This window comes from Melozone crissalis, unplaced genomic scaffold (genome assembly GCF_028551555.1).
Source record: "Melozone crissalis strain CALT ecotype California unplaced genomic scaffold, PUWL_Pcris_2 ptg000207l_1, whole genome shotgun sequence".
NCBI lineage: Eukaryota > Metazoa > Chordata > Aves > Passeriformes > Passerellidae > Melozone > Melozone crissalis.
Window position 1 is genome coordinate 92,501 of NW_026535971.1, and position 23,088 is coordinate 115,588.

Consider the following 23,088-nt stretch of genomic DNA (forward strand, 5'->3'; position numbering starts at 1 on the left):
TCTCCTTCTTCCTCCTCCTCTCCTTCCCTTTTTTCTTCTCCTTCCCATCCTTTTCTTCTTCTTCTTCTTCTTCTTCTCCTTCTCCTTCTCCTTCTCCTTCTCCTTCTCCATCTTCTTCTTCTTCTCTTTCATCTCCATCTTGTCCTTCTTCTCCATCTTGTTCTCCATCTTCTCCTTCTCCTCCTCTTTCTGCTTCTCCTTCACCTTCCTCTCCTTGTTCTCCTTTCCCTCCTTCTTCTCCATCTTCTTTTTCTCCTTCTTCATCTTCTTCTTCACCACCTTCTTCTTCATCTTCTTCTTCTTCTTCTCCTTCTCCTTCTCCTCCTTTTCCTCCGTCTTCTTCCTCTTCTTCCTTTTCTCCTCATTTTCTTCCTTCCCACCTTTCATCTCCTTCCATTTTTCCTTCTCCTTTTTTCTTCCTCCTCCTCCTCCTCCTCCTCCTCCTCCCGTTGTCCCCACAGAAGGCAGAGAACGCTGAGGGTCAGGCTCCGGCCATCGGCCCCGACGGGGAGGTGAGTCCCGAATCATCCAAATCCTGGGGGATTTTGGGGAATTTTGGGGAATTTTAGAGAATTCCCAATCCTGGGGGATTTTTGGGCTAAGAATTCCCAATCTGGGGGGGAATTTTGGGGAATTTTGGAGAATTCCCAATCCTGGGGGATTTTTGGGGCTGAGAATTCCCAATCTGGGGGAGATTTTTGGGGCTGAAAATTCCCAATCTTGGGGAATTTTTTGGGTGAATTTTGGGAATTTTTGAGAATTCCCAATCCCAATTTGGGGGTGGGATTTTTAAGCCTGAAAATTCCCAATCTGGGGGGAATTTTTTTGGGGAATTTTGGAGATTTCCTAATCCTGGGGGATTTTTGGGGCTGAGAATTCCCAATCTGGGCGGGATTTTTGGGGAAACTTTGGGGAATTTTTGAGAATTCTCAGTCTCAATCCTGGGGAATTTTTGGGGCTGAGGATTCCCAATCTGGGGGGGATTTTTGGGGGGGATTTTGGGGAATTTTTGAGAATTCTCAGTCTCAATCCTGGGGGATTTTTGGGGCTGAGGATTCCCAATCTGGGTGGGATTTTGGGGGGAATTTTGGGGAATTTTGGAGAATTCCCAATCCTGGGGGATTTTTGGGGCTGAGGATTCCCAATCTGGGGGGGATTTTTGGGGAAACTTCGGGGAATTTTTGAGAATTCTCAGTCTCAATCCTGGGGGATTTTTGGGGCTGAGGATTCCCAATCTGGGTGGGATTTTGGGGGGAATTTTGGGGAATTTTGGAGAATTCCCAATCCTGGGGGATTTTTGAGGCTGAGAATTCCCAATCAGGGGGGGATTTTTGGGGGGAATTTTGGGGAATTTTTGAGAGTTCTCAGTCTCAATCCTGGGGAATTTTTGGGGCTGAGGATTCCCAATCTGGGGGGGATTTTTAAACCTTAAAATTCCCAATCTTGGGATGATTTTTGGGGTGAATTTTGGGGATTTTTGACAATTCCCAATCCCACTGGCAGCCCCTGGACGAGACCAGCCAGATGAGCGACCTCCCGGTGAAGGTGATCCACGTGGAGAGCGGCAAAATCCTGACGGGAACCGACGCGCCCAAGGCCGGGCAGCTGGAGGCCTGGCTGGAGATGAACCCGGGGTAAACTGGGGATACTGGGAGCACTGGGAGCACTGGGAATGAGCACTGGGAGCGCTGGGAATTAACACTGGGAGCACTGGGAATGAGCACTGGGAGCACTGGGAGGCCTGGCTGGAGATGAACCCGGGGTAAACTGGGGATACTGGGAGCACTGGGAGCACTGGGAGTGAGCACTGGGAGCACTGGGAGGCCTGGCTGGAGATGAACCCGGGGTAAACTGGGGATACTGGGAGCACTGGGAATGAGCACTGGGAATGAGCACTGGGAGCACTGGGAGGCCTGGCTGGAGATGAACCCGGGGTAAACTGGGGATACTGGGAGCACTGGGAATACTGGGAATGAGCACTGGGAGCACTGGGAGGCCTGGCTGGAGGGGAACCCGGGGTAAACTGGGGATACTGGGAGCACTGGGAATACTGGGAATGAGCACTGGGAGCACTGGGAGGCCTGGCTGGAGATGAACCCGGGGTAAACTGGGGATACTGGGAGCACTGGGAGCACTGGGAATGAGCACTGGGAATGAGCACTGGGAGCGCTGGGAGGCCTGGCTGGAGGGGAACCCGGGGTAAACTGGGAGTACTGGGAGCACTGGGAGCACTGGGAGTGAGCACTGGGAGCACTGGGAATTAACACTGGGAGCACTGGGAATGAGCACTGGGAGCACTGGGAGGCCTGGCTGGAGATGAACCCGGGGTAAACTGGGGATACTGGGAGCACTGGGAGCACTGGGAATGAACAATGGGAATGCTGGGAGTACTGGGAGCACTGGGAGTACTGGGAACGAGCACTGGGAGGCGTGGCTGGAGATGAACCCGGGGTAAACTGGGCATACTGGGAATGGACCCTGGGTATGCTGGGAACACTGGGAATGAGCACTGGGTATACTGGGAGTACTGGGAGTACTGGCTGGAGATGAACCCGCGGTAAACTGGGGATACTGGGAATACTGGGAGTACTGGGAATGAGCACTGTGAGGCCTGGCTGGAGATGAACCTGCAGTAAACTGGGGATACTGGGAGTACTGGGAGCACTGGGAATGAGCACTGGGAATGAGCACTGGGAATGAGCACTGGGAGCACTGGGAGGCCTGGCTGGAGATGAACCCGGGGTAAACTGGGAGTACTGGGAGCACTGGGAGCACTGGGAGTGAGCACTGGGTATACTGGGAGTACTGGGAGGCCTGGCTGGAGATGAACCCGGGGTAAACTGGGCATACTGGGAATACTGGGAGCCCTGGGAATGAGCACTGGGAATGAGCACTGGGCGGCCTGGCTGGAGATGAACCCGGGGTAAACTGGAGATACTGGGAATACTGGGAGTACTGGGAATGAGTACTGGGAGGCCTGGCTGGAGATGAACCCGCGGTAAACTGGGGATACTGGGAGCACTGGGAATGAGCACTGGGAATGAGCACTGGGAATGAGCACTGAGCGGCCTGGCTGGAGATGAACCCGGGGTAAACTGGGAGTACTGGGAATACTGGGAACGAGCACTGGGAATGGACCCTGGGTATACTGGGAGTACTGGGAACGAGCACTGGGAATATTGAGAATTCCAGAGCCAGTCCCGTGTTTGGGAAAATTCCCATTTTTCCCCCCAGGTACGAGGTGGCTCCGCGCTCCGACAGCGAGGAGAGCGGCTCCGAGGAGGAGGAGGAGGTGAGGAAGGCGGAATTGGAAAATGAAATATTTTATTGATCTCGCGCCCTTTTAATTAACTCCACCCTCGTTATCTCAGCGTTCCCCATTAATTGTGGAATAATTTTTTCACTGGAATTTGGTTTTTCCTCCCCAGGAGGAGGAGGAGGAGCAGCCCCAGCTGGCCCAGCCCGCGCTGCCCGTGGAGGAGAAGAAGAAAATTCCGGACCCCGACAGCGACGACGTCTCGGAGGTGGACGCCCGACACATCATCGAGTGAGCCTTCCTCCCTCTTCCTCTTCCTCTTCTTCCTCTTCCTCCCCCCTTCCTCTTCATCTTCTTCCTCTTCCTCATTTTGTTCCTTTTCTTTCCTATTCTTCCTCTTCTTCCTCTCCTTCCTCTGCCTCTTCCTCTTCCTCATCGTCTTCCTCTTCTTCCCCTTCCTCTTCATCTTCCTCTTCTTCCTCTTCCTTTTCTTCCTTTTCTTCCTCTCTTCCTCTTCTTCTTCTTCCTCTCCTTCTTCCTTTTCTTCTTCTTCTTCTTCTTCTTCTGTTTCTTCTTCTTCTTCTTCTTCCTCTTCTTCCTCTCCTTCCTTCCTCCTTTTACTTTTCTTCCTTTCTTCTTCTTCCTCTCCTTCCTCTTCATCCTCTCCTTCCTCTCTCCCTTTTCTTTCTCTTCTCCATCTTCTTCCTCTGTTTCTTCTCCTTCCTCTCCTTCCTCTCCGTCTTCTTCCTCTTCTTTCTCTCTTCTCCTTCTCCTTCTCCTTCTCCTTCTCCTTCTCCGTATTCTCCTTCTTCCTCTTCCTTTCTTCCTCTTCTTCCTCCTCTTCCTCCTCTCTTCTTCGTCTCCATGACCCTTTATCCCATTTTTCCTCCATTTTCCCCTATTTCTCCCCATTTTATCCCATTTTTTCCCAATTTTTCTCCATCCCCATGTTGTCCCTGACCCATTTTCCCGGTTTCTCACCCTGTTTTTCCCAGTTTTTCCCCATTTTCCCGGTTTCTCACCCCATTTTCCCCCATTTTCCCGGTTTCTCACCCCATTTTTTCCCCCGTTTTTCCCCATTTTCCCGGTTTCTCACCCCATTTTTCCCCATTTTCCCGGTTTCTCACCCCGTTTTTCCCCATTTTCCCGGTTTCTCACCCCGTTTTTCCCCCATTTTTCCCAATTTTCCCGGTTTCTCACCCCGTTTTCCCCCATTTTCCCGGTTTCTCACCCCGTTTTTCCCCATTTTCCCGGTTTCTCACCCCGTTTTTCCCCATTTTCCCGGTTTCTCACCCCGTTTTTCCCCATTTTCCCGGTTTCTCACCCCATTTTCCCCCATTTCCCCGGTTTCTCACCCCATTTTTCCCAATTTTCCCGGTTTCTCACCCCATTTTCCCCCATTTTCCCGGTTTCTCACCCCGTTTTTCCCCATTTCCCCGGTTTCTCACCCCGTTTTTCCCCATTTTCCCGGTTTCTCACCCCATTTTTCCCCATTTTCCCGGTTTCTCACGCCGTTTTCCCCCATTTTCCCGGTTTCTCACCCCGTTTTCCCCCATTTTCCCGGTTTCTCACCCCATTTTTCCCCATTTTCCCGGTTTCTCACCCCATTTTTCCCCATTTTCCCGGTTTCTCACCCCGTTTTTCCCAGTTTTCCCCCATTTTCCCGGTTTCTCACCCCGTTTTTCCCCATTTTCCCGGTTTCTCACCCCGTTTTTCCCAGTTTTCCCCCATTTTCCCGGTTTCTCACCCCGTTTTCCCCCATTTTCCCGGTTTCTCACGCCGTTTCTCCGGGCAGGAACGCCAAGCAGGACGTGGATGACGAGTACGGGGTGTCGCAGGCGCTGGCGCGGGGGCTCCAGTCCTACTACGCCGTGGCCCACGCCGTCACCGAGCGCGTGGACAAGCAGTCGGCCCTCATGGTCAACGGCGTCCTCAAGCAGTACCAGGTGGGGACATGGTGGAGATGCGGGCGTGGGGTGGTGGCACCTGGGGGTGGATGGAGATCTGAGGTGGATCTGGAGCTGGATGAAGTGTGGGATGAAGATCTGAGGTGGGACAGTGGGATATGGATGAAGATCTGAGGTGGGACAATGGGATTGAGGAGATGGATGAAGATCTGAGGTGGGATCTGGAGCTGGATGAAGATCTGAGGTGGATATGGAGCTTGGATGAAGATCTGAGGTGGGATCTGGAGGTGGATGGAGGCGTGAGGTGGATCTGGAGCTGGATCCAGTACGGGGTGAAGATCTGAGGTGGGATCTGGAGGTGGATGAAGATCTGAGGTGGGATCTGAAGGTGGATGAAGATCTGAGGTGGGATCTGAAGGTGGATGAAGATCTGAGGTGGATATGGAGGAGGATGCAATATGGGATGAAGATCTGAGGTGGGATAATGGGATTGAGGAGATGGATGGAGATCTGAGGTGGGATTGAGGAGATGGATGGAGATCTGAGGTGGATCTGGGGGCGGATGGAGATCTGAGGTGGATCTGGAGCTGGATGAAGTGTGGGATGAAGATCTGAGGTGGGACAGTGGGATATGGATGAAGATCTGAGGTGGGACAATGGGATTGAGGAGCTGGATGGAGATCTGAGGTGGGATCTGGGGTTGGATGAAGATCTGAGGTGGATATGGAGCTTGGATGAAGATCTGAGGTGGGATCTGGAGGTGGATGGAGGCGTGAGGTGGATCTGGAGCTGGATCCAGTACGGGGTGAAGATCTGAGGTGGGATCTGAAGGTGGATGAAGATCTGAGGTGGATATGGAGGAGGATGCAATATGGGATGAAGATCTGAGGTGGGATAATGGGATTGAGGAGATGGATGAAGATCTGAGGTGGATCTGGAGCTGGATGAAGTGTGGGATGAAGATCTGAGGTGGGATGGAGATCTGAAGTGGATCTGGAGCTTGGATGAAGATTTGAGGTGGGATCTGGGGGCGGATGAAGATCTGAGCTGGGATTGAGGACATGGATGAAGATCTGAGGTGGGATGATGGGATTGAGGAGCTGGATGGAGATCTGAGGTGGATCTGGGGGCGGATGGAGATCTGAGGTGGATCTGGAGCTGGATGAAGTGTGGGATGAAGATCTGAGGTGGGACAGTGGGATATGGATGAAGATCTGAGGTGGGACAATGGGATTGAGGAGCTGGATGGAGATCTGAGGTGGGATCTGGGGTTGGATGAAGATCTGAGGTGGATATGGAGCTTGGATGAAGATCTGAGGTGGGATCTGGAGGTGGATGGAGGCGTGAGGTGGATCTGGAGCTGGATCCAGTACGGGGTGAAGATCTGAGGTGGGATCTGAAGGTGGATGAAGATCTGAGGTGGATATGGAGGAGGATGCAATATGGGATGAAGATCTGAGGTGGGATAATGGGATTGAGGAGATGGATGAAGATCTGAGGTGGATCTGGAGCTGGATGAAGTGTGGGATGAAGATCTGAGGTGGGATGGAGATCTGAAGTGGATCTGGAGCTTGGATGAAGATTTGAGGTGGGATCTGGGGGCGGATGAAGATCTGAGCTGGGATTGAGGACATGGATGAAGATCTGAGGTGGGATGATGGGATTGAGGAGCTGGATGGAGATCTGAGGTGGATCTGGAGCTGAGTGAAGATCTGAGGTGGGACAGTGGGATCTGGAGCCAGATGAAGATCTGAGGTGGGATCTGCAGATGGATGGAGATCTGAGATGGGATCTGTAGATGGTTGGAGATCTGAGGTGGGACAATGGATTCTGGCTGAAGCTCTGAGGTGGGATCTGGGGCTGGATGAAGATCCAAGGTAGGATGAAGTTCTGAGGTGGGATATAGAGATGGATGAAGATCTGAGGTGAGACAATGGGATCTGGAGCTGGTTGGAGATCCGAGGTGGGATCTGGATCTCGATCCAGTTATGGGATGGAGATCTCAGGTGGGATCTGGATCTGGATCCAGTTATGGGATGAAGATCTGAGGTGGGATGGAGATCTGAGGTGGGATGGAGATCTGAGGTGGGATGGAGATCTCAGGTGGGATGGAGATCTCAGGTGGGATGGAGATCTGAGGTGGGATCTGGAGATTGAGGAGCTGAGTGGAGATCTGAGGTGGGATCTGGATCTGGCTGAAGCTCTGAGGTGGGATCTGGATCTGGATCCAGTAATGGGATGAAGATCTGAGGTGGACCTGGATCTGGATGGAGATCTGAGGTGGGATCTGGATCAGTTATGGGATGGAGATCTGAGGTGGGATGGAGATCTCAGGTGGGATCTGGATCTGGATCAGTTATGGGATGGGGATCTGAGGTGGACCTGGATCTGGATGGAGATCTGAGGTGGGATCTGGATCAGTTATGGGATGGAGATCTGAGGTGGGATCTGGATCAGTTATGGAATGGAGATCTGAGGTGGACCTGGATCTGGATGGGGATCTGAGGTGGACCTGGATCAGTTATGGGATGGAGATCTGAGGTGGACCTGGATCTGGATGGGGATCTGAGGTGGCCCTGGCTCTCCTGTCCCGCAGATCAAGGGCCTGGAGTGGTTGGTGTCCCTCTACAACAACAACCTCAACGGGATCCTGGCCGACGAGATGGGGCTGGGCAAGACCATCCAGACCATCGCCCTCATCACCTACCTGATGGAGCACAAGAGGATCAACGGCCCCTTCCTCATCATCGTCCCGCTCTCGTCAGTCCCAAATTCCCAAAATTCCCAAAATTCCCAAAATTCCGACCTTTGTTCCGTGCGGAGAACCAGAAGTCCCAAAATTCCCACGTTTTTTTCCGTGCGAAGAACCGAAACCCCCAAATTCCCAAAATTCCCACTCTTGTTCCATGTGGAGAACCAAAAGTCCCGAAATTTCCACCCCTTTTCCATATGGAAAACCAAAAGTCCCAAAATTCCCAAATTCCCACCCTTGTTCCATGTGGAGAACATCAAAGTTTCTCCAGACCCAATTTCCCAAAATTCCCACTTTTTTTTCCATCTGGAGAACCAAAATTCCCAAATTTCCAAAATTCCCAGTTTTTTCCATGTGGAGAACCAAAAGTCCCAAAATTCCCACTTTTGTTCCATGTGGAGAACCAAAAGTCCCAAAATTCCCAATTTTTTCCATGTGGAGAACCAAAATTCCAAAAATTTCCACCCTTGTTCCATGTGAAGAACCTCTTATGGTCTTCTCCAGCCCCAAATTCCCAAATTTCCCAATTTTTTCCATATGGAGAACCAAAAATTCCCAAAATTTCCACCCCTTCTTCATATGGAGAAGCAAAATTTCCCAAAATTCCCAATTTTTTCCATGTGAAGAACCAAAATTCCCACCCTTGTTCCATGTGGAGAACCCCAAACTTTTTCCACCCCGAATTCCCAAAATTCCCAATTTTTTCCATGTGGAGAACCTCAAACTTTCTCCAGCCCCAAATTCCCAAAATTCCCAAAATTCCCAATTTTTTTTCCATCTGGAGAACCCAAATTCCCAAAATTCCCACTTTTTTTTCCATCTGGAGAACCCAGAATTCCCAAAATTCCCAATTTTTTCCATGTGGAGAGCCTCAAACTTTCTCCAGCCCCAAATTCCCAAAATTCCCAAAATTCCCAATTTTTTTTCCATCTGGAGAACCCAAAATTCCCAAAATTCCCAATTTTTTCCATGTGTAGAACCCAAAATTCCCAAAATTTCCGAAATTCCCACCTTGTGTCCGTCTGTCTGTCCCGCAGGACTTTGTCCAACTGGGCCTACGAGTTCGACAAGTGGGCGCCGTCCGTGGTCAAGGTCTCCTACAAGGTGAGGAACAAATTCCCAAAATTTCATTTCCTTGGATTAATTAGCTGGATTAATTAGCTGGATTAATTGGTAGGATTAATGAGTTGGATTAATTCCTTGGATTTCATTTCCTTGGGTTAATTAGTTATATTGAATTTCCTTGGATTCTTCCTTGGATTTCATTTCCTTGGATTTCATTTCCTTGGATTTCATTTCCTTGAATTAATTAATTGGATTGATTTGTTGGATTAATTAATTGGATTTTGTTTCCTTGGGTTCCATTTTCTTGGATTCATTCCTTGGATTAATTAATTGGATTTCATTTCCTTGGATTAATTAGTTGGATTAATTCCTTAGGTTCATCCATTGGATTAATTCCTTGGATTGAATTTCCTTGGATTAATTGCTTGGGTTAATTAATTGGAATTCATTTCCTTGGGCTCATTTCTTGGATTAATTAATTGGATATATTCCCTGGATTAATTTGTTGTATTAATTAATTGGATTAATTCCTTGGATTTCACTTCCTTGGATTAATTAGTTGGATTGAATTTCCTTGGATTAATTCCTTGGATTTAATTTCCTTGGATTAATTAATTGGATTCATTCCTTAGATTAATTCCTTGGATTCCATTTCCTTGGATTTCATTTCCTTGGGTTAATTCCTTGGATTAATTAATTGGATTCATTCCTTGGATTAATTTGTTGGATTCATTCCTTGGATTTAATTGCCTTGGATTAATTAATTGGATTAATTCCCTGGGTCCCATTTCCTCGAATTCCATTTTCTTGGATTCCATTTCCACTCCCAGCTTCCGTTTTCCTCTTCAAGCTCTGGAGGACTTGGGTCCCACCTCCAAATCCACGAAAAGCCACAAAAATCCACAAAAATTCCAATTTTTGGTCGTTCCTCGCCATCAGGAGACCCCAAAACCTCCTCAGCTTTTTGGATAACCCCCCATTTTTCTGAGAATTCCAAATCCAAATGGGTTGGAGCCACAAATCCAGAAGAATTGGAGCTCCAAATCCACAAAACCCCACAAAACTCCAAAAAAACCCCCCAAAATGCCCCAAAATTCCAATTTTTAGTTGTTCCTCTCCATCAGGAGACCCCAAAACCTCCTCAGCTTTTTGGATAACCCCCCATTTTTGGGAATTCCAAATCCAAATGGATTGGAGCTCCAAATCCAGAAGAATTGGAGCTCCAAGTCCACCAAAAATCCATGAAAATCCCCAAAAAATCCCCAAAAATTCCAATTTTTGGTCGTTCCTCGCCATCAGGAGACCCCAAAACCTCCTCAGCTTTTTGGATAATCCCCATTTTTTGGGAATTCTAGATCCAAATAGATTGGAGCTCCAAGTCCACCAAAAATCCATGAAAATCCACAAAAATACCCAAAAATCCCCAAAAATTCCAATTTTTGGTCGTTCCTCAGCATCAGGAGACCCCAGACCTTCCTCACATTTTTGGATAACCCTCCATTTTTCGGGAATTCCAAATCCAAATGGATTGGAGCTCCAAATCCAGAAGAATTGGAGCTCCGAGTCCACCAAAAATCCATGAAAATCCCCAAAAAATCCCCAAAAATTCCAATCTTTGGTCGTTCCTCGCCATCAGGAGACCCCAAAACCTCCTGAGCTTTTTGGCTGATCCCCATTTTTTGGGAATGGTGACGTTCCCGTCGGAATTGTCCCCTCAGGGCTCCCCGGCCGCGCGCCGCGCCTTCGTCCCGCAGCTGCGCAGCGGCAAATTCAACGTCCTGCTGACCACCTACGAGTACATCATCAAGGACAAGCACATCCTGGCCAAGGTGAGCTCCACCCACAGACGCGTCCTGCTCAGTTCTCCGAAAATTCTGAGAAAATTCTGCTCAAAGTCTGAGAAAATTCTGAGAAAATTCTTCTCAAATTCTTCTCAAAACCTTCTCAAAATCTTCTCAAATTCTGAGAAAATTCTGAGAAAATTCTGCTCAAAATCTGAGAAAATTCTGAGAAAATTCTTCTCAAATTCTGAGAAAATTCTGAGAAAGATCTTCTCAAATTCTGAGAAAATTCTGAGAAAATTCTTCTCAAATTCTGAGAAAATTCTGAGAAAATTCTCAAATTCTGAGAAAATTCTGAGAAAGATCTTCTCAAATTCTGAGAAAATTCTGAGAAAATTCTTCTCAAATTCTAAGAAAATTCTGAGAAAGATCTTCTCAAAATCTTCTCAAAATCTTCTCAAATTCTGAGAAGATTCTTCTCACATTCCTCTCAAATTCTGAGAAAATTCTTCTCACATTCTGAGAAAATTCTGAGAAAGATCTCAAATTCTTCTGAAAATCTTCTCAAAATCTTCTCAAATTCCTCTCAAGTTCTTCTCAAAATCTTCTCAAATTCTGAGAAATTTCTGAGAAAGATCTTCTCAAAATCTTCTCAAATTCTTCTCAAATTCTGCTAAAACCATTTCTGGTTGGTGCCCACCTGAGATCTTCATCTCCATGTCCCACCTGAGATCTTCATCTCCATTTTCTACCTGAGATCTTCATCTCCATTTCCCACCTGGAGATGATCATCTCCATTTCTTCTGTCCTCCATTCCCCACCTGAGATCTTCATCTCCATTTCCCACCGGAGACAATCATCTCCATTCCCCACCTGAGGTGTTCTTCTCCATTTCTCCTGTCCTCCATTTCCCACCTGAGACCTTCATCTCCATTCCCCACCTGGACATCTTCATCCCCATTTCTCCTGTCCTCCATTCCCCACCTGAGATGTTCTCCTCCATGTCCACCTGAGATCTTCATCTCCATTTCCCACCTGAGATCTTCATCTCTGTTTCTCCTGTCCTCCATGTCCCACCTGCAGACAACCATCTCCGTTTCTCCTGTCCTCCATGTCCCACCTGCAGACGACCATCTCCGTTTCTCCTGTCCTCCATGTCCCCACCTGAGATGACCATCTCCATTTCTCCTGTCCTCCATTTCCCACCTGAGATCTTCATCTCTATTCCCCACCTGGAGACGACCATCTCCGTTTCTCCTGTGCTCCATGTCCCACCTGGAGATGACCATCTCCATTTCTCCTGTCCTCCATTCCCTACCTGGAGATGACCATCTCCATTTCTCCTGTCCTCCATTCCCCACCTGGAGATGACCATCTCCATTTCCCCTGTCCTCCATTCCCCACCTGGAGATGACCATCTCCATTTCTCCTGTCCTCCATTCCCCACCTGGAGATGACCATCTCCATTTCTCCTGTCCTCCATTCCCCACCTGGAGATGACCATCTCCATTTCCCCTGTCCTCCATTCCCCACCTGGAGATCTTCATCCCCATTTCTCCTGTCCTCCATGTCCCACCTGAGATCTCCATCTCCATTTCCCACCTCAGATCTTCATCTCCATTCCCCACCTGAGATCTTCATCTCCATTCCCCACCTGCAGACGACCATCTCCGTTTCTCCTGTCCTCCTCAGATCCGTTGGAAGTACATGATCGTGGACGAAGGCCACCGCATGAAGAACCACCACTGCAAGCTGACGCAGGTCCTCAACACCCACTACGTGGCCCCGCGGCGTCTTCTCCTCACCGGGACCCCCCTGCAGAACAAACTGCCCGAGCTCTGGGCGCTCCTCAACTTCCTGCTGCCCACCATCTTCAAGAGCTGCAGCACCTTCGAGCAGTGGTTCAACGCGCCCTTCGCCATGACCGGCGAGAAGGTGTGGTGGGCACGTGGACATGGACGTGGACGTGGACGTGGACATGGACATGGACAGGGGTGGGACATGCTGGAGGTGGGGTTCAGGTTTGTGGTGGTGGATCTGGACGACACGGACATGGACATGGACATGGACATGGGTGGGACGTGCTGGAGGTGGGGTTCGGCTCGGTGGTGGTGGATCTGGAGGGGTTGGGAGTGGTTCTGGAGGTGGATTGGTGGCTTTGATGGACCTGGAGAAGTTTGGATCAATGTTTTAATGGATTGAAGGTGGATCTGGAGATGTTTTGGAGGTGGGTCAGTGTCCTTGATGGACTTGGAGAAGTTGGGGATGGTTCTGGAGCTGTGGGTCAGTGTCTTTGATGGACCTGGAGATGTTTTGGAGGTGGATCACGGTCTTTGATGGATCTGGAGAAGTTAGGTCAGTGTCTTTGGTGGATCTGGAGATGTTTTGGAGGTGGGTCAGTGTCCTTGATGGACCTGGAGATGTTTTGGGGGTGGATCACAGTCTTTGATGGATCTGGAGAAGTTAGGTCAGTGTCTTTGGCGGATGTGGAGATGTTTTGGAGGTGGGTCAGTGTCCTTGATGGACCTGGAGAAGTTGGGGATGGTTCTGGAGCTGTGGGTCAGTGTCTTTTATGGACCTGGAGATGTTTTGGAGTTGGATCATTGTTTTGATGGATCTGGAGATGTTTTGGAGTTGGATCATTGTTTTGATGGATCTGGAGATGTTTTGGAGTTGGGTCAGTGTCTTTGATGGACCTGGAGATGTTTTGGAGGTGGATCAGTGTCTTTGATGGACCTGGAGAACTTTGAGCTAGTTCTGCAGCTCTGGGAGGTTCCATCCCACCAGCAACTGCATCTCAGGAGGTTCTTGGATTATTTTGGGACATTGGGAGGGTCCATCCACTTCCATTCCTGACCAAGCCCTTCTCCTGGTGGCGACCGTTCCAGGTGGACCTCAATGAGGAGGAGACCATCCTCATCATCCGCCGTCTCCACAAGGTTCTGCGGCCGTTCCTGCTGCGGCGCCTCAAGAAGGAGGTGGAGGCTCAGCTGCCCGAGAAGGTGACGCCGATGGGGGCCCCGGGCCTGGAGACCACCGGGGGGGGTGGGGGATGGACGGGGAGCTTCAGCCCGTCCCCATCGTCCATGGGTGGGCTTGGGTTGGGTTGGGTTGGACCAATGGTTGGGTTGGGTTGGGTTGAACCAGTGGTTGGGTTGGGTTGGGTTGAACCAATGGTTGGGTTGGATTGAACCAGTGGTTGGGTTGGACCAATGGTTGGGTTGAGTTGGGTTGAACCAACAGTTGAGTTGAGTTGAACCAATGGTTGGGTTGGGTTGAGTTGGGTTGAGTTAGGTTGGGTTGGGCCAATGGTTGGGTTGGGTTGAGCAGGTGGTTGGGTTGAACCAATGGTTGGGTTGAGCAGAAGTTGGGTTGGACCAGTGGTTGGGTTGGGTTGACCCAATGGTTGGTTTGTACCAATGGTTGGATTGGGTTGGGTTGACCTAATGGTTGGTTTGTACCAATGGCTGGGTTGGGTTGGGTTGACCCAATGGTTGGGTTGGGTTGGTTTGCACCAATGGTTGGGTTGGGTTGGGTTGACCAATGGCCGTCCCCGGCAGGTGGAGTACGTCATCAAGTGCGACATGTCGGCGCTGCAGCGCGTCCTGTACCGGCACATGCAGGCCAAGGGCGTCCTGCTCACCGACGGCTCCGAGAAGGACAAGAAGGTCGGGATGGGGAACTTGGGAACTTGGGTGGGCTTGGGCTCCACGCTGGGCTTGGGTTGAACCAATGGTTGGGTTGGGTGTGGTTGGGTTGAACCAATGGTTGGGTTGAACCAATGGTTGGGTTGAGCAGATGGTTGGGTTGGGTTGAACCAATGGTTGGTTTGTGTTGGGTTGAACCAATGGTTGGGTTGGGTTGGGTTGAACCAATGGTTGGTTTGGGTTGGGTTGGGTTGAACCAATGGTTGGTTTGGGTTGGGTTGAACCAATGGTTGGTTTGGGTTGGGTTGAACCAATGGTTGGGTTGGGTTGGGTTGAACCAATGGTTGGTTTGTGTTGGGTTGGGTTGAACCAATGGTTGGTTTGTGTTGGGTTGAACCAATGGTTGGGTTGGGTTGGGTTGAACCAATGGTTGGTTTGGGTTGGGTTGGGTTGAACCAATGGTTGGTTTGGGTTGGGTTGAACCAATGGTTGGGTTGGGTTGGGTTGAACCAATGGTTGGTTTGGGTTGGGTTGGGTTGAACCAATGGTTGGTTTGGGTTGGGTTGAACCAATGGTTGGGTTGGGTTGGGTTGAACCAATGGTTGGGTTGGGTTGGGTTGGGTTGAACCAATGGTTGGTTTGGGTTGGGTTGAACCAATGGTTGGGTTGGGTTGGGTTGGGTTGAACCAATGGTTGGTTTGGGTTGGGTTGGGTTGAACCAATGGTTGGTTTGGGTTGGGTTGAACCAATGGTTGGGTTGGGTTGGGTTGAACCAATGGTTGGTTTGGTTTGGGTTGGGTTGAACCAATGGTTGGGTTGGGTTGGGTTGGGTTGAACCAATGGTTGGTTTGGGTTGGGTTGAACCAATGGTTGGGTTGGGTTGGGTTGAACCAATGGTTGGGTTGGGTTGGGTTGAACCAATGGTTGGGTTGGGTTGGGTTGGGTTGAACCAATGGTTGGGTTGGGTTGGGTTGGGTTGAACCAATGGTTGGGTTGGGTTGGGTTGAACCAATGGTTGGTTTGGTTTGGGTTGGGTTGAACCAATGGTTGGGTTGGGTTGGGTTGGGTTGAACCAATGGTTGGTTTGGGTTGGGTTGGGTTGAACCAATGGTTGGCTTGACTTGAGCCGATGGTTGGGTTGGGTTGGGTTGAACCAATGGTTGGTTTGGGTTGGGTTGAACCAATGGTTGGTTTGGGTTGGGTTGAACCAATGGTTGGTTTGGGTTGGGTTGAACCAATGGTTGGGTTGGGTTGGGTTGAACCAATGGTTGGTTTGGGTTGGGTTGAACCAATGGTTGGCTTGACTTGAGCCGATGGTTGGGTTGGGTTGGGTGAAACGATTTAAATCAATGGATTTTTCTAAATATCTCCGAGTCCCTTTTCGGGGCCGTCGTCTCCCAATGATCCCAAACATTCCTGGGAACTCTGGCCTGGTGAAGAACCCAGAACCAATTTGGGATTTTTAACCCCACCATTAATTAATTCAGATTTTTAACCCCACCATTAATTTCTGGTTTTTAACCCCAGCATTAATAATTTGTGTTTTTTAATCCCACCATTAATTTGAGATTTTTAACCTCACCATTAATTTGGATTTTTAACCCCAACATTAATTAATTTAGGTTTTTTAACCCCACCAATAATTTCTGGTTTTTAACCCCAGCATTAATTAATTGGGGTTTTTTAATCCCACCATTAATTTGGGATTTTTAACCCTCCTAATTATTTGTATTTTTAACCCAAATATTAATTAATTTGGGTTTTTTAGCCCCAACATTAATTTGGGTTTTCTAACCCTACTACAAATTTGGTTTTTTTAACCCCAGCATTAATTAATTTGGTTTTTTTAACCCTAACATTAATTAATTTGGGTTTTTTAATCCCACCATTAATTTGGGATTTTTAACCCTCCTAATTATTTGTATTTTTTAACCCCAACATTAATTAATTTGGTTTTTTCAACCTCACCATTAATTCGAGTTTTTGAAGTCAGCATTAATTAATTCGAATTTTTTAACCCCACCATTAATTTGGGCTTTTTAACCCCAACATTCATTTTTAACCCCAACGTTAATTTGGATTTTTTAACCCCAGCTTTACTTTGAGTTTTTTAACCCCAGCGTTATTAATTTGGTTTTTTTAACCCCAACATTAATCGATTTGGTTTTTTTTTTCCCCAGCATTAATTAATTAGCTAAATTTAAATTTATAAATTTAAATTAATTAATTAAATTTCAATTTAATAAAAATTAATTCAATTTTGACTCTCCCGGCAGGGCAAAGGAGGCACCAAGACCCTGATGAACACCATCATGCAGCTGCGCAAGATCTGCAACCACCCCTACATGTTCCAGCACATCGAGGTGGGGCCGGGCAAAAACCCTGAAGGGTTAAATCCAGGATAGACCCAAAATGGCAAAAATCCTAAAGGGTTAAATTCAGAATAAACCCAAAAATGTAAAAATCCTAAAGGGTTAAACCCAAAATGGCAAAAATCCTAAAGGGTTAAACCCAAAACCGCAAAAATCCTAAAGGGCTAAATTCAGGATAGACCCAAAATGGCAAAAATCCTAAAGGGTTAAACCCAAAATGGCAAAAATCCTAAAGGGTTAAACCCAGGATAAACCCAAAAAGGCAAAAATCCTAAAGGGTTAAATTCAGGAAACCCAAAAAGGCAAAAATCCTAAAGGGTTAAATTCAGAATAAACCCAAAAATGTAAAAATCCTAAAGGGTTAAGCCCAAAATGGCAAAAATCCTAAAGGGTTAAAACCCAAAAACGCAAAAATCCTAAAGGGTTAAACCCAAAATGGCAAAAATCCTAAAGGGTTAAATTCAGGATAAACCCAAAACCGCAAAAATCCTAAAAGGTTAAACTCAAAATTGCAAAAACCCTAAAGGGTTAAATTCAGGATAAACCCAAAAAGGCAAAAATCCTAAAAGAAAAAACTCAGGGTAAACTCAAAAAGGCAAAAACCCTAAAGGGTTAAACCAAAAATGGCAAGAATCCTAAAGGGTTAAACTCAGAATAAACCCAAAAATGTAAAAATTCTAAAGGGTTAAATTCAGGAAACTCAAAAAGGCAAAAATCCTAAAGGGTTAAATTCAGGATAAACCCAACATGGCCAAAACCCTAAAGGGTTAAACCCAGGATAAACCCAAAAATTTTTATTTTTGGGGCAATTTCTGCTGCTTTTTGTCCCAATTTGGCTCCAGATTTTTATTTTTGGGGCAATTTCTGCTGCTTTTTGTCCCAATTTCTCCTCTTTTATTTCAGGAATCCTTCTCCGAGCACTTGGGCTTCACGGGCGGGATCGTGCAGGGGTGAGTGATTTTTAGAATTTTTAGGATTAATTTTTAGAATTAAGATTGGAATTAATATTCGAATTAATTCTAGAATTAATTTTTAGAATTAATTTTAGAATGAATATTATTAATGCTAAAAATTTAGAACAAATTTCTAGATTTAATAATAAAATCTGTGGATTTAATAACTCAGAATTTTCCTAGAGGTGGAAGATGAACCATCCCGTGAATCCAGATGATCCCAACACCAAAATTTTTCCAAAAAATTCAACTTTTTCTCTAATTTTTGGTTGTTTTTTAGAATTTGTAATAAAATCTGTGGATTTAATAACTCAGAATTTTCCTAGAGGTGGAAGATGAACCATCCCGTGAATCCAGGTGATCCCAACACCAAAATTTTTCCAAAAAATTTCAATTTTTTCTCTGATTTTTGGTCATTTTTTAGAATTTGTAATAAAATCTGTGAATTTAATATCTCAGAATTTTCCTAGAGGTGGAAGATGAACCATCCCGTGAATCCAGATGATCCCGACACCAAAATTATTCGAAAAAATTCAACTTTTTCTCTAATTTTTAGAATTTGTAATAAAATCTGTGGATTTAATAACTCGGAATTTTCCTAGAGGTGGAAAATGAACCATCGTGTGAATCCAGATGATCCCGACTCCAAAATTTTTCCAAAAAATTTCAATTTTTTCTCTGATTTTTGGCCGTTTTTTAGAATTTGTAATAAAATCTGTGAATTTAATAACTCAGAATTTTCCTAGAGGTGGAAGATGAACCATCCCGTGAATCCAGGTGATCCCGACACCAAAATTTTTCCAAACAATTCCATTTTTTTCCTATTTTTTTGCCGTTTTTTTCTCCGTCCAAGGCTGGATTTGTACCGAGCTTCTGGAAAATTCGAGCTCCTGGATCGGATCCTGCCCAAACTCAGGGCCACCAACCACAAGGTGCTGCTCTTCTGCCAGATGACCTCCCTGATGACCATCATGGAGGATTATTTCGCTTATCGCGGCTTCAAATACCTCAGGCTGGACGGTGAGTGCCCCGTGGGGTGGGTGCACCCCCAAAATCCCCGCTTTTCCCCCCAAAATTCCCAATTTTCCCCTCAAAATCCTCAGTTTTTCCCCAAAAATCCCCAATTTTTCCCCAAAAATTCCCAATTTTCCCCTCAAATTCCCCAAATATCCCTCAAAATCCTCAGTTTTCCCTCAAAATTCCCAGTTTTCCAATGGGGATCCCATTCAATCCAATAGAGATCCCATTCAATCCAATGGGGATCTCATTCAGTCCAATGGGAATCCCATTCAGTTCAATGGGAATCCCATTCAATTAATGGGGATCCCATTCAATTCAGTGGGGATCCCATTCAATTAATGGGGATCCCATTCAATTAATGGGGATCCCATTCAATTAGTGGGGATCCCATTCAATCCAGTGGGGATCCCATTCAATTAGTGGGGATCCCATTCAATTAGTGGGGATCCCATTCAATCCAGTGGGGATCCCATTCAATTAGTGGGGATCCCATTCAATTAGTGGGGATCCCATTCAATCCAGTGGGGATCCCATTCAGTTCAATGGGAATCCCATTCAATCCAGTGGGGATGCCATTCAATCCAATGGGAATTCAATCCAATGGAATTCTCATTCAATCCAATGGGGATCCCATTCAATCCAATAGAGATCCCATTCAATCCAATGGGGATCTCATTCAGTCCAATGGGAATCCCATTCAATTAATGGAGATCCCATTCAATCCAGTGGGGATCCCATTCAATCCAATGGGAATCCCCTTCCCAGCGGAACCTTCCGGAACGGTCAATCGCAATGGGATTGGGAATTCAATTCAATTCAACGGGAATCCCATTCCCAATGGAACCTTCCAGAACCACCAATCCCTGTGGGATTGAGAATGGGAATTCAATTTAATACGGTGGGAATTCGACTCAATCCAATGGGGATCCCCTTCCCAACGGAACCTTCCGGAGCCGTCGGTGACCCCCGCGTGCGGTTCCAGGCACCACCAAGGCCGAGGACCGGGGCATGCTGCTGAAGACGTTCAACGAGCCCGGCTCCGAGTATTTCATCTTCCTGCTGAGCACGCGCGCCGGCGGCCTCGGCCTCAACCTGCAGTCGGCCGACACCGTCATCATCTTCGACAGCGACTGGAACCCCCACCAGGTAGGGCCGGGGGGGAGAAACCCCAAAATGGATCCGTGGGGTTCAGGTGGAACCCCAAAATCAGCTCAGAAATTTGGGAATGGTGGAAATTTTGGGGTGAGATGGAGCTGAACCCCACCAGGTAAGGCCACGATGGAGAAACCCCAAAATGGATCAATGGATTTGAGGTGGAACCCCAAAATCAGCTCAGGAATTTGGGGATGATGCAAATTTTGGGGTGAGATGGAGCTGAACCTCCACCAGGTAAGGCCACGATGGAGAAACCACAAAATGGATCCGTGGGGTTCAGGTGGAACCCCAAAATCACCTCAGGAATTGGGGAAACCCCAAAATGGATCCGTGGAGTTGGAGGTGGGACCCCAAAATCAGCTCAGGAATTGGGGAAACCCCAAAATGGATCCGTGGAGGTGGTGATGAACCCCAAAATCAGGTCAGGAACTGGAGAAACCCCAAAATGGATCCGTGGGGTTCAGGTGGAACCCCAAAATCAGCTCAGAAATTTGGGAATGGTGGAAATTTTGGGGTGAGATGGAGCTGAAGCCCACCAGGTAAGGCCACGATGGAGAAACCCCAAAATGGATCAATGGATTTGAGGTGGAACCCCAAAATCTGCTCATGAATTTGGGGATGATGCAAATTTTGGGGTGAGATGGAGCTGAACCTCCACCAGGTAAGGCCACGATGGAGAAACCCCAAAATGGATCCGTGGGGTTCAGGTGGAACCCCAAAATCAGCTCAGGAATTGGAGAAACCCCAAAATGGATCCATGGAGTTCGGGTGGAACCCCAAAATCTGCTCAGAAATTGGAGAAACCTCCAAAATGATCCATGGATTTGGAGGTGGAACCCCAAAATCAGCTCAGGAATTTGGGGATGATGCAAATTTTGGGGTGAGATGAAGCTGAACCCCACCAGGTAAGGCCACGATGGAGAAACCCCAAAATGGATCAATGGATTTGAGGTGGAACCCCAAAATCAGCTCAGGAATTTGGGGATGATGCAAATTTTGGGGTGAGATGGAGCTGAACCTCCACCAGGTAAGGCCACGATGTAGAAACCCCAAAATGGATCAATGGATTTGAGGTGGGACCCCAAAATCAGGTCAGGAATTGGGGAAACCCCAAAATGGATCCATGAGTTGGAGGTGGAACCCCAAAATCAGGTCAGAAATTTTTTTCAGGGGTTTTTGAGTACAAAATTTGGATTTTTGAGTCGAAAATCTGAATTTTTGAGGAATGAAATGGGGGTTTTGTGCAAAAAACCAGGAATTTTTGGTCTATCACCCCAAAAACTTCTCAGCCTTCACCCCCATGAGATTTTAAGGCAAATAAATTGAATTTTTCATGGATTTTTGAGTACAAGATTTGAATTTTTGAGGTAAAAAATGGGGGTTTTTGTGCAAAAAACCAGGAATTTTTGGTCTATCACCCCAAAAACTTCTCAACCTTCACCCCCATGAAATTTTAAGGCCAATAAATTGAATTTTTGAGGGATTTTTGAGTAGAAAATTTGGATTTTTGAGGGCAAATCCAGGAATTTTTGAGCTACCACCCCAAAACCCCCTCAGGCCTCATCCCCACATGAATTTTGAGGACAATAAATTGAATTTTTTCAGGGATTTTTGAGGACAAAACCAGGAATTTTTAGGACAAAACCAGGGCAGATTTTGAGGTCATAACCAGGAATTTTGAGGAAAAAAATTTGGATTTTTGTGGAGAAAAATGGGAATTTTTGAGCTACCACCCCAAAACACCCTAAAACCTTCACCCCCATGAAATTTTAAGGCAAATAAATGGAATTTTGGTGGCCCAGAGCGAGGCAATAAATTTATTTTTTTCTGGGATTTTTGAGGACAAAATTTGGATTTTTTGAGCTACCACCCCAAAACTTTCTCGGCCTTCATCCCTATGGAATTTTAAGGACAATAAATTGATTTTTTTCCAGGGATTTTTGAGGACAATAAATTGAATTTTTCAGGGATTTTGATGCCAAAACCAGGAATTTTTGTGGGAAAAAAAAAGAGATTTTTGAGCTACCACCCCAAAACCTTCTCAGACCTTCACTCCCATGAAATTTTGAGGAGAATAATTCAATTTTTGCGTGTCCGCAGGACCTGCAGGCGCAGGGCCGCGCGCACCGCACCGGGCAGCAGAACGAGGGGCGCGTCCTGCGCCTCTGCACCGGCAACAGCCACAATAAATTGAATTTTTCAGGGATTTTTGAGGAGAATAAATTGATTTTTTCAGGGATTTTTGAGGAGAATAAATTGAATTTTTCAGGGATTTTTGAGGAGAATAAATTGAATTTTTCAGGGATTTTTGAGAAGAATAAATTGAATTTTTTCAGGGATTTTTGAGTAGAAAATTTGGATTTTTGAGGAAAAAAACGGGTATTTTTGTGGGAAAAAACCCAAAATTTTGTGGAAAAAAATGGGAATTTTTTGGCTACCACCCCGAAACTCCTTCAGACCTTCACTCCCATGAAATTTTGAGGAGAATAAATGAAATTTTTGTGTCGGCAGGACCTGCAGGCGCAGGACCGCGCGCACCGCATCGGGCAGCAGAACGAGGTGCGCGTCCTGCGCCTCTGCACCGTGAACAGCGTGGAGGAGAAGATCCTGGCGGCCGCCAAGTACAAACTGAACGTGGACCAGAAGGTGATCCAGGCCGGGATGTTCGACCAGAAATCCTCCAGCCACGAGCGCAGGGCCTTCCTGCAGGCCATCCTCGAGCACGAGGAGCAGGACGAGGTAAAAATAGAAATTAGATCAAGTAAATTAAATTTTTTTTTTAGGAATGAGGAAAAAAAAAAAGAGAATTTTTTAGGGATTTTTTAGGAAAAAAAATGAGAGTTTTAGGAGGAAAAATGAGAATTTTTTAGGGATTTTTTAGGAAAAAAATTAAATTTTTTTTAGGAGTGAGAAGACAAGAAATGAGAATTTTAGGAGAGAAGAAATGAGAATTTTTTAGGAGCGAAGGAAAAAAATAAAGAGAATTTTGGAGTGAAAAATGAGAATTTTAGGAGGAAAAATGAGAATTTTTTAGGGATTCTTTAGGAAAAAATTTAAATTTTTTTTAGGAGCGAGAAGACAAAAAATGAGAATTTTAGGAGAGAAGAAATGAGAATTTTTTTAGGAGCGAAGGAAAAAAAATAAAGAGAATTTTGGAGTGAAAAATGAGAATTTTAGGAG

General features: G+C 46.7%; 1 protein-coding gene across 1 annotated transcript in view; it reads left to right on the top strand.

Moving 5' to 3' along the window:
- The window catches only part of LOC128949217 (transcription activator BRG1-like), a gene marked incomplete at its 3' end in the record, with an annotated part of 47,893 nt that extends 25,246 nt beyond the window's left edge, over window positions 1–22,647 (top strand). The window contains 16 exon segments of the mRNA XM_054294071.1: window positions 462–512; window positions 1,504–1,634; window positions 3,235–3,292; window positions 3,429–3,547; window positions 5,052–5,202; window positions 7,760–7,923; window positions 8,953–9,019; window positions 10,699–10,809; window positions 12,454–12,696; window positions 13,650–13,763; window positions 14,322–14,429; window positions 16,685–16,771; window positions 17,684–17,730; window positions 18,587–18,753; window positions 19,736–19,899; window positions 22,420–22,647. Coding sequence (XP_054150046.1) covers window positions 462–512; window positions 1,504–1,634; window positions 3,235–3,292; window positions 3,429–3,547; window positions 5,052–5,202; window positions 7,760–7,923; window positions 8,953–9,019; window positions 10,699–10,809; window positions 12,454–12,696; window positions 13,650–13,763; window positions 14,322–14,429; window positions 16,685–16,771; window positions 17,684–17,730; window positions 18,587–18,753; window positions 19,736–19,899; window positions 22,420–22,647 — 2,010 coding nt within the window.
- Between the last annotated feature and the right edge of the window lie 441 nt (window positions 22,648–23,088).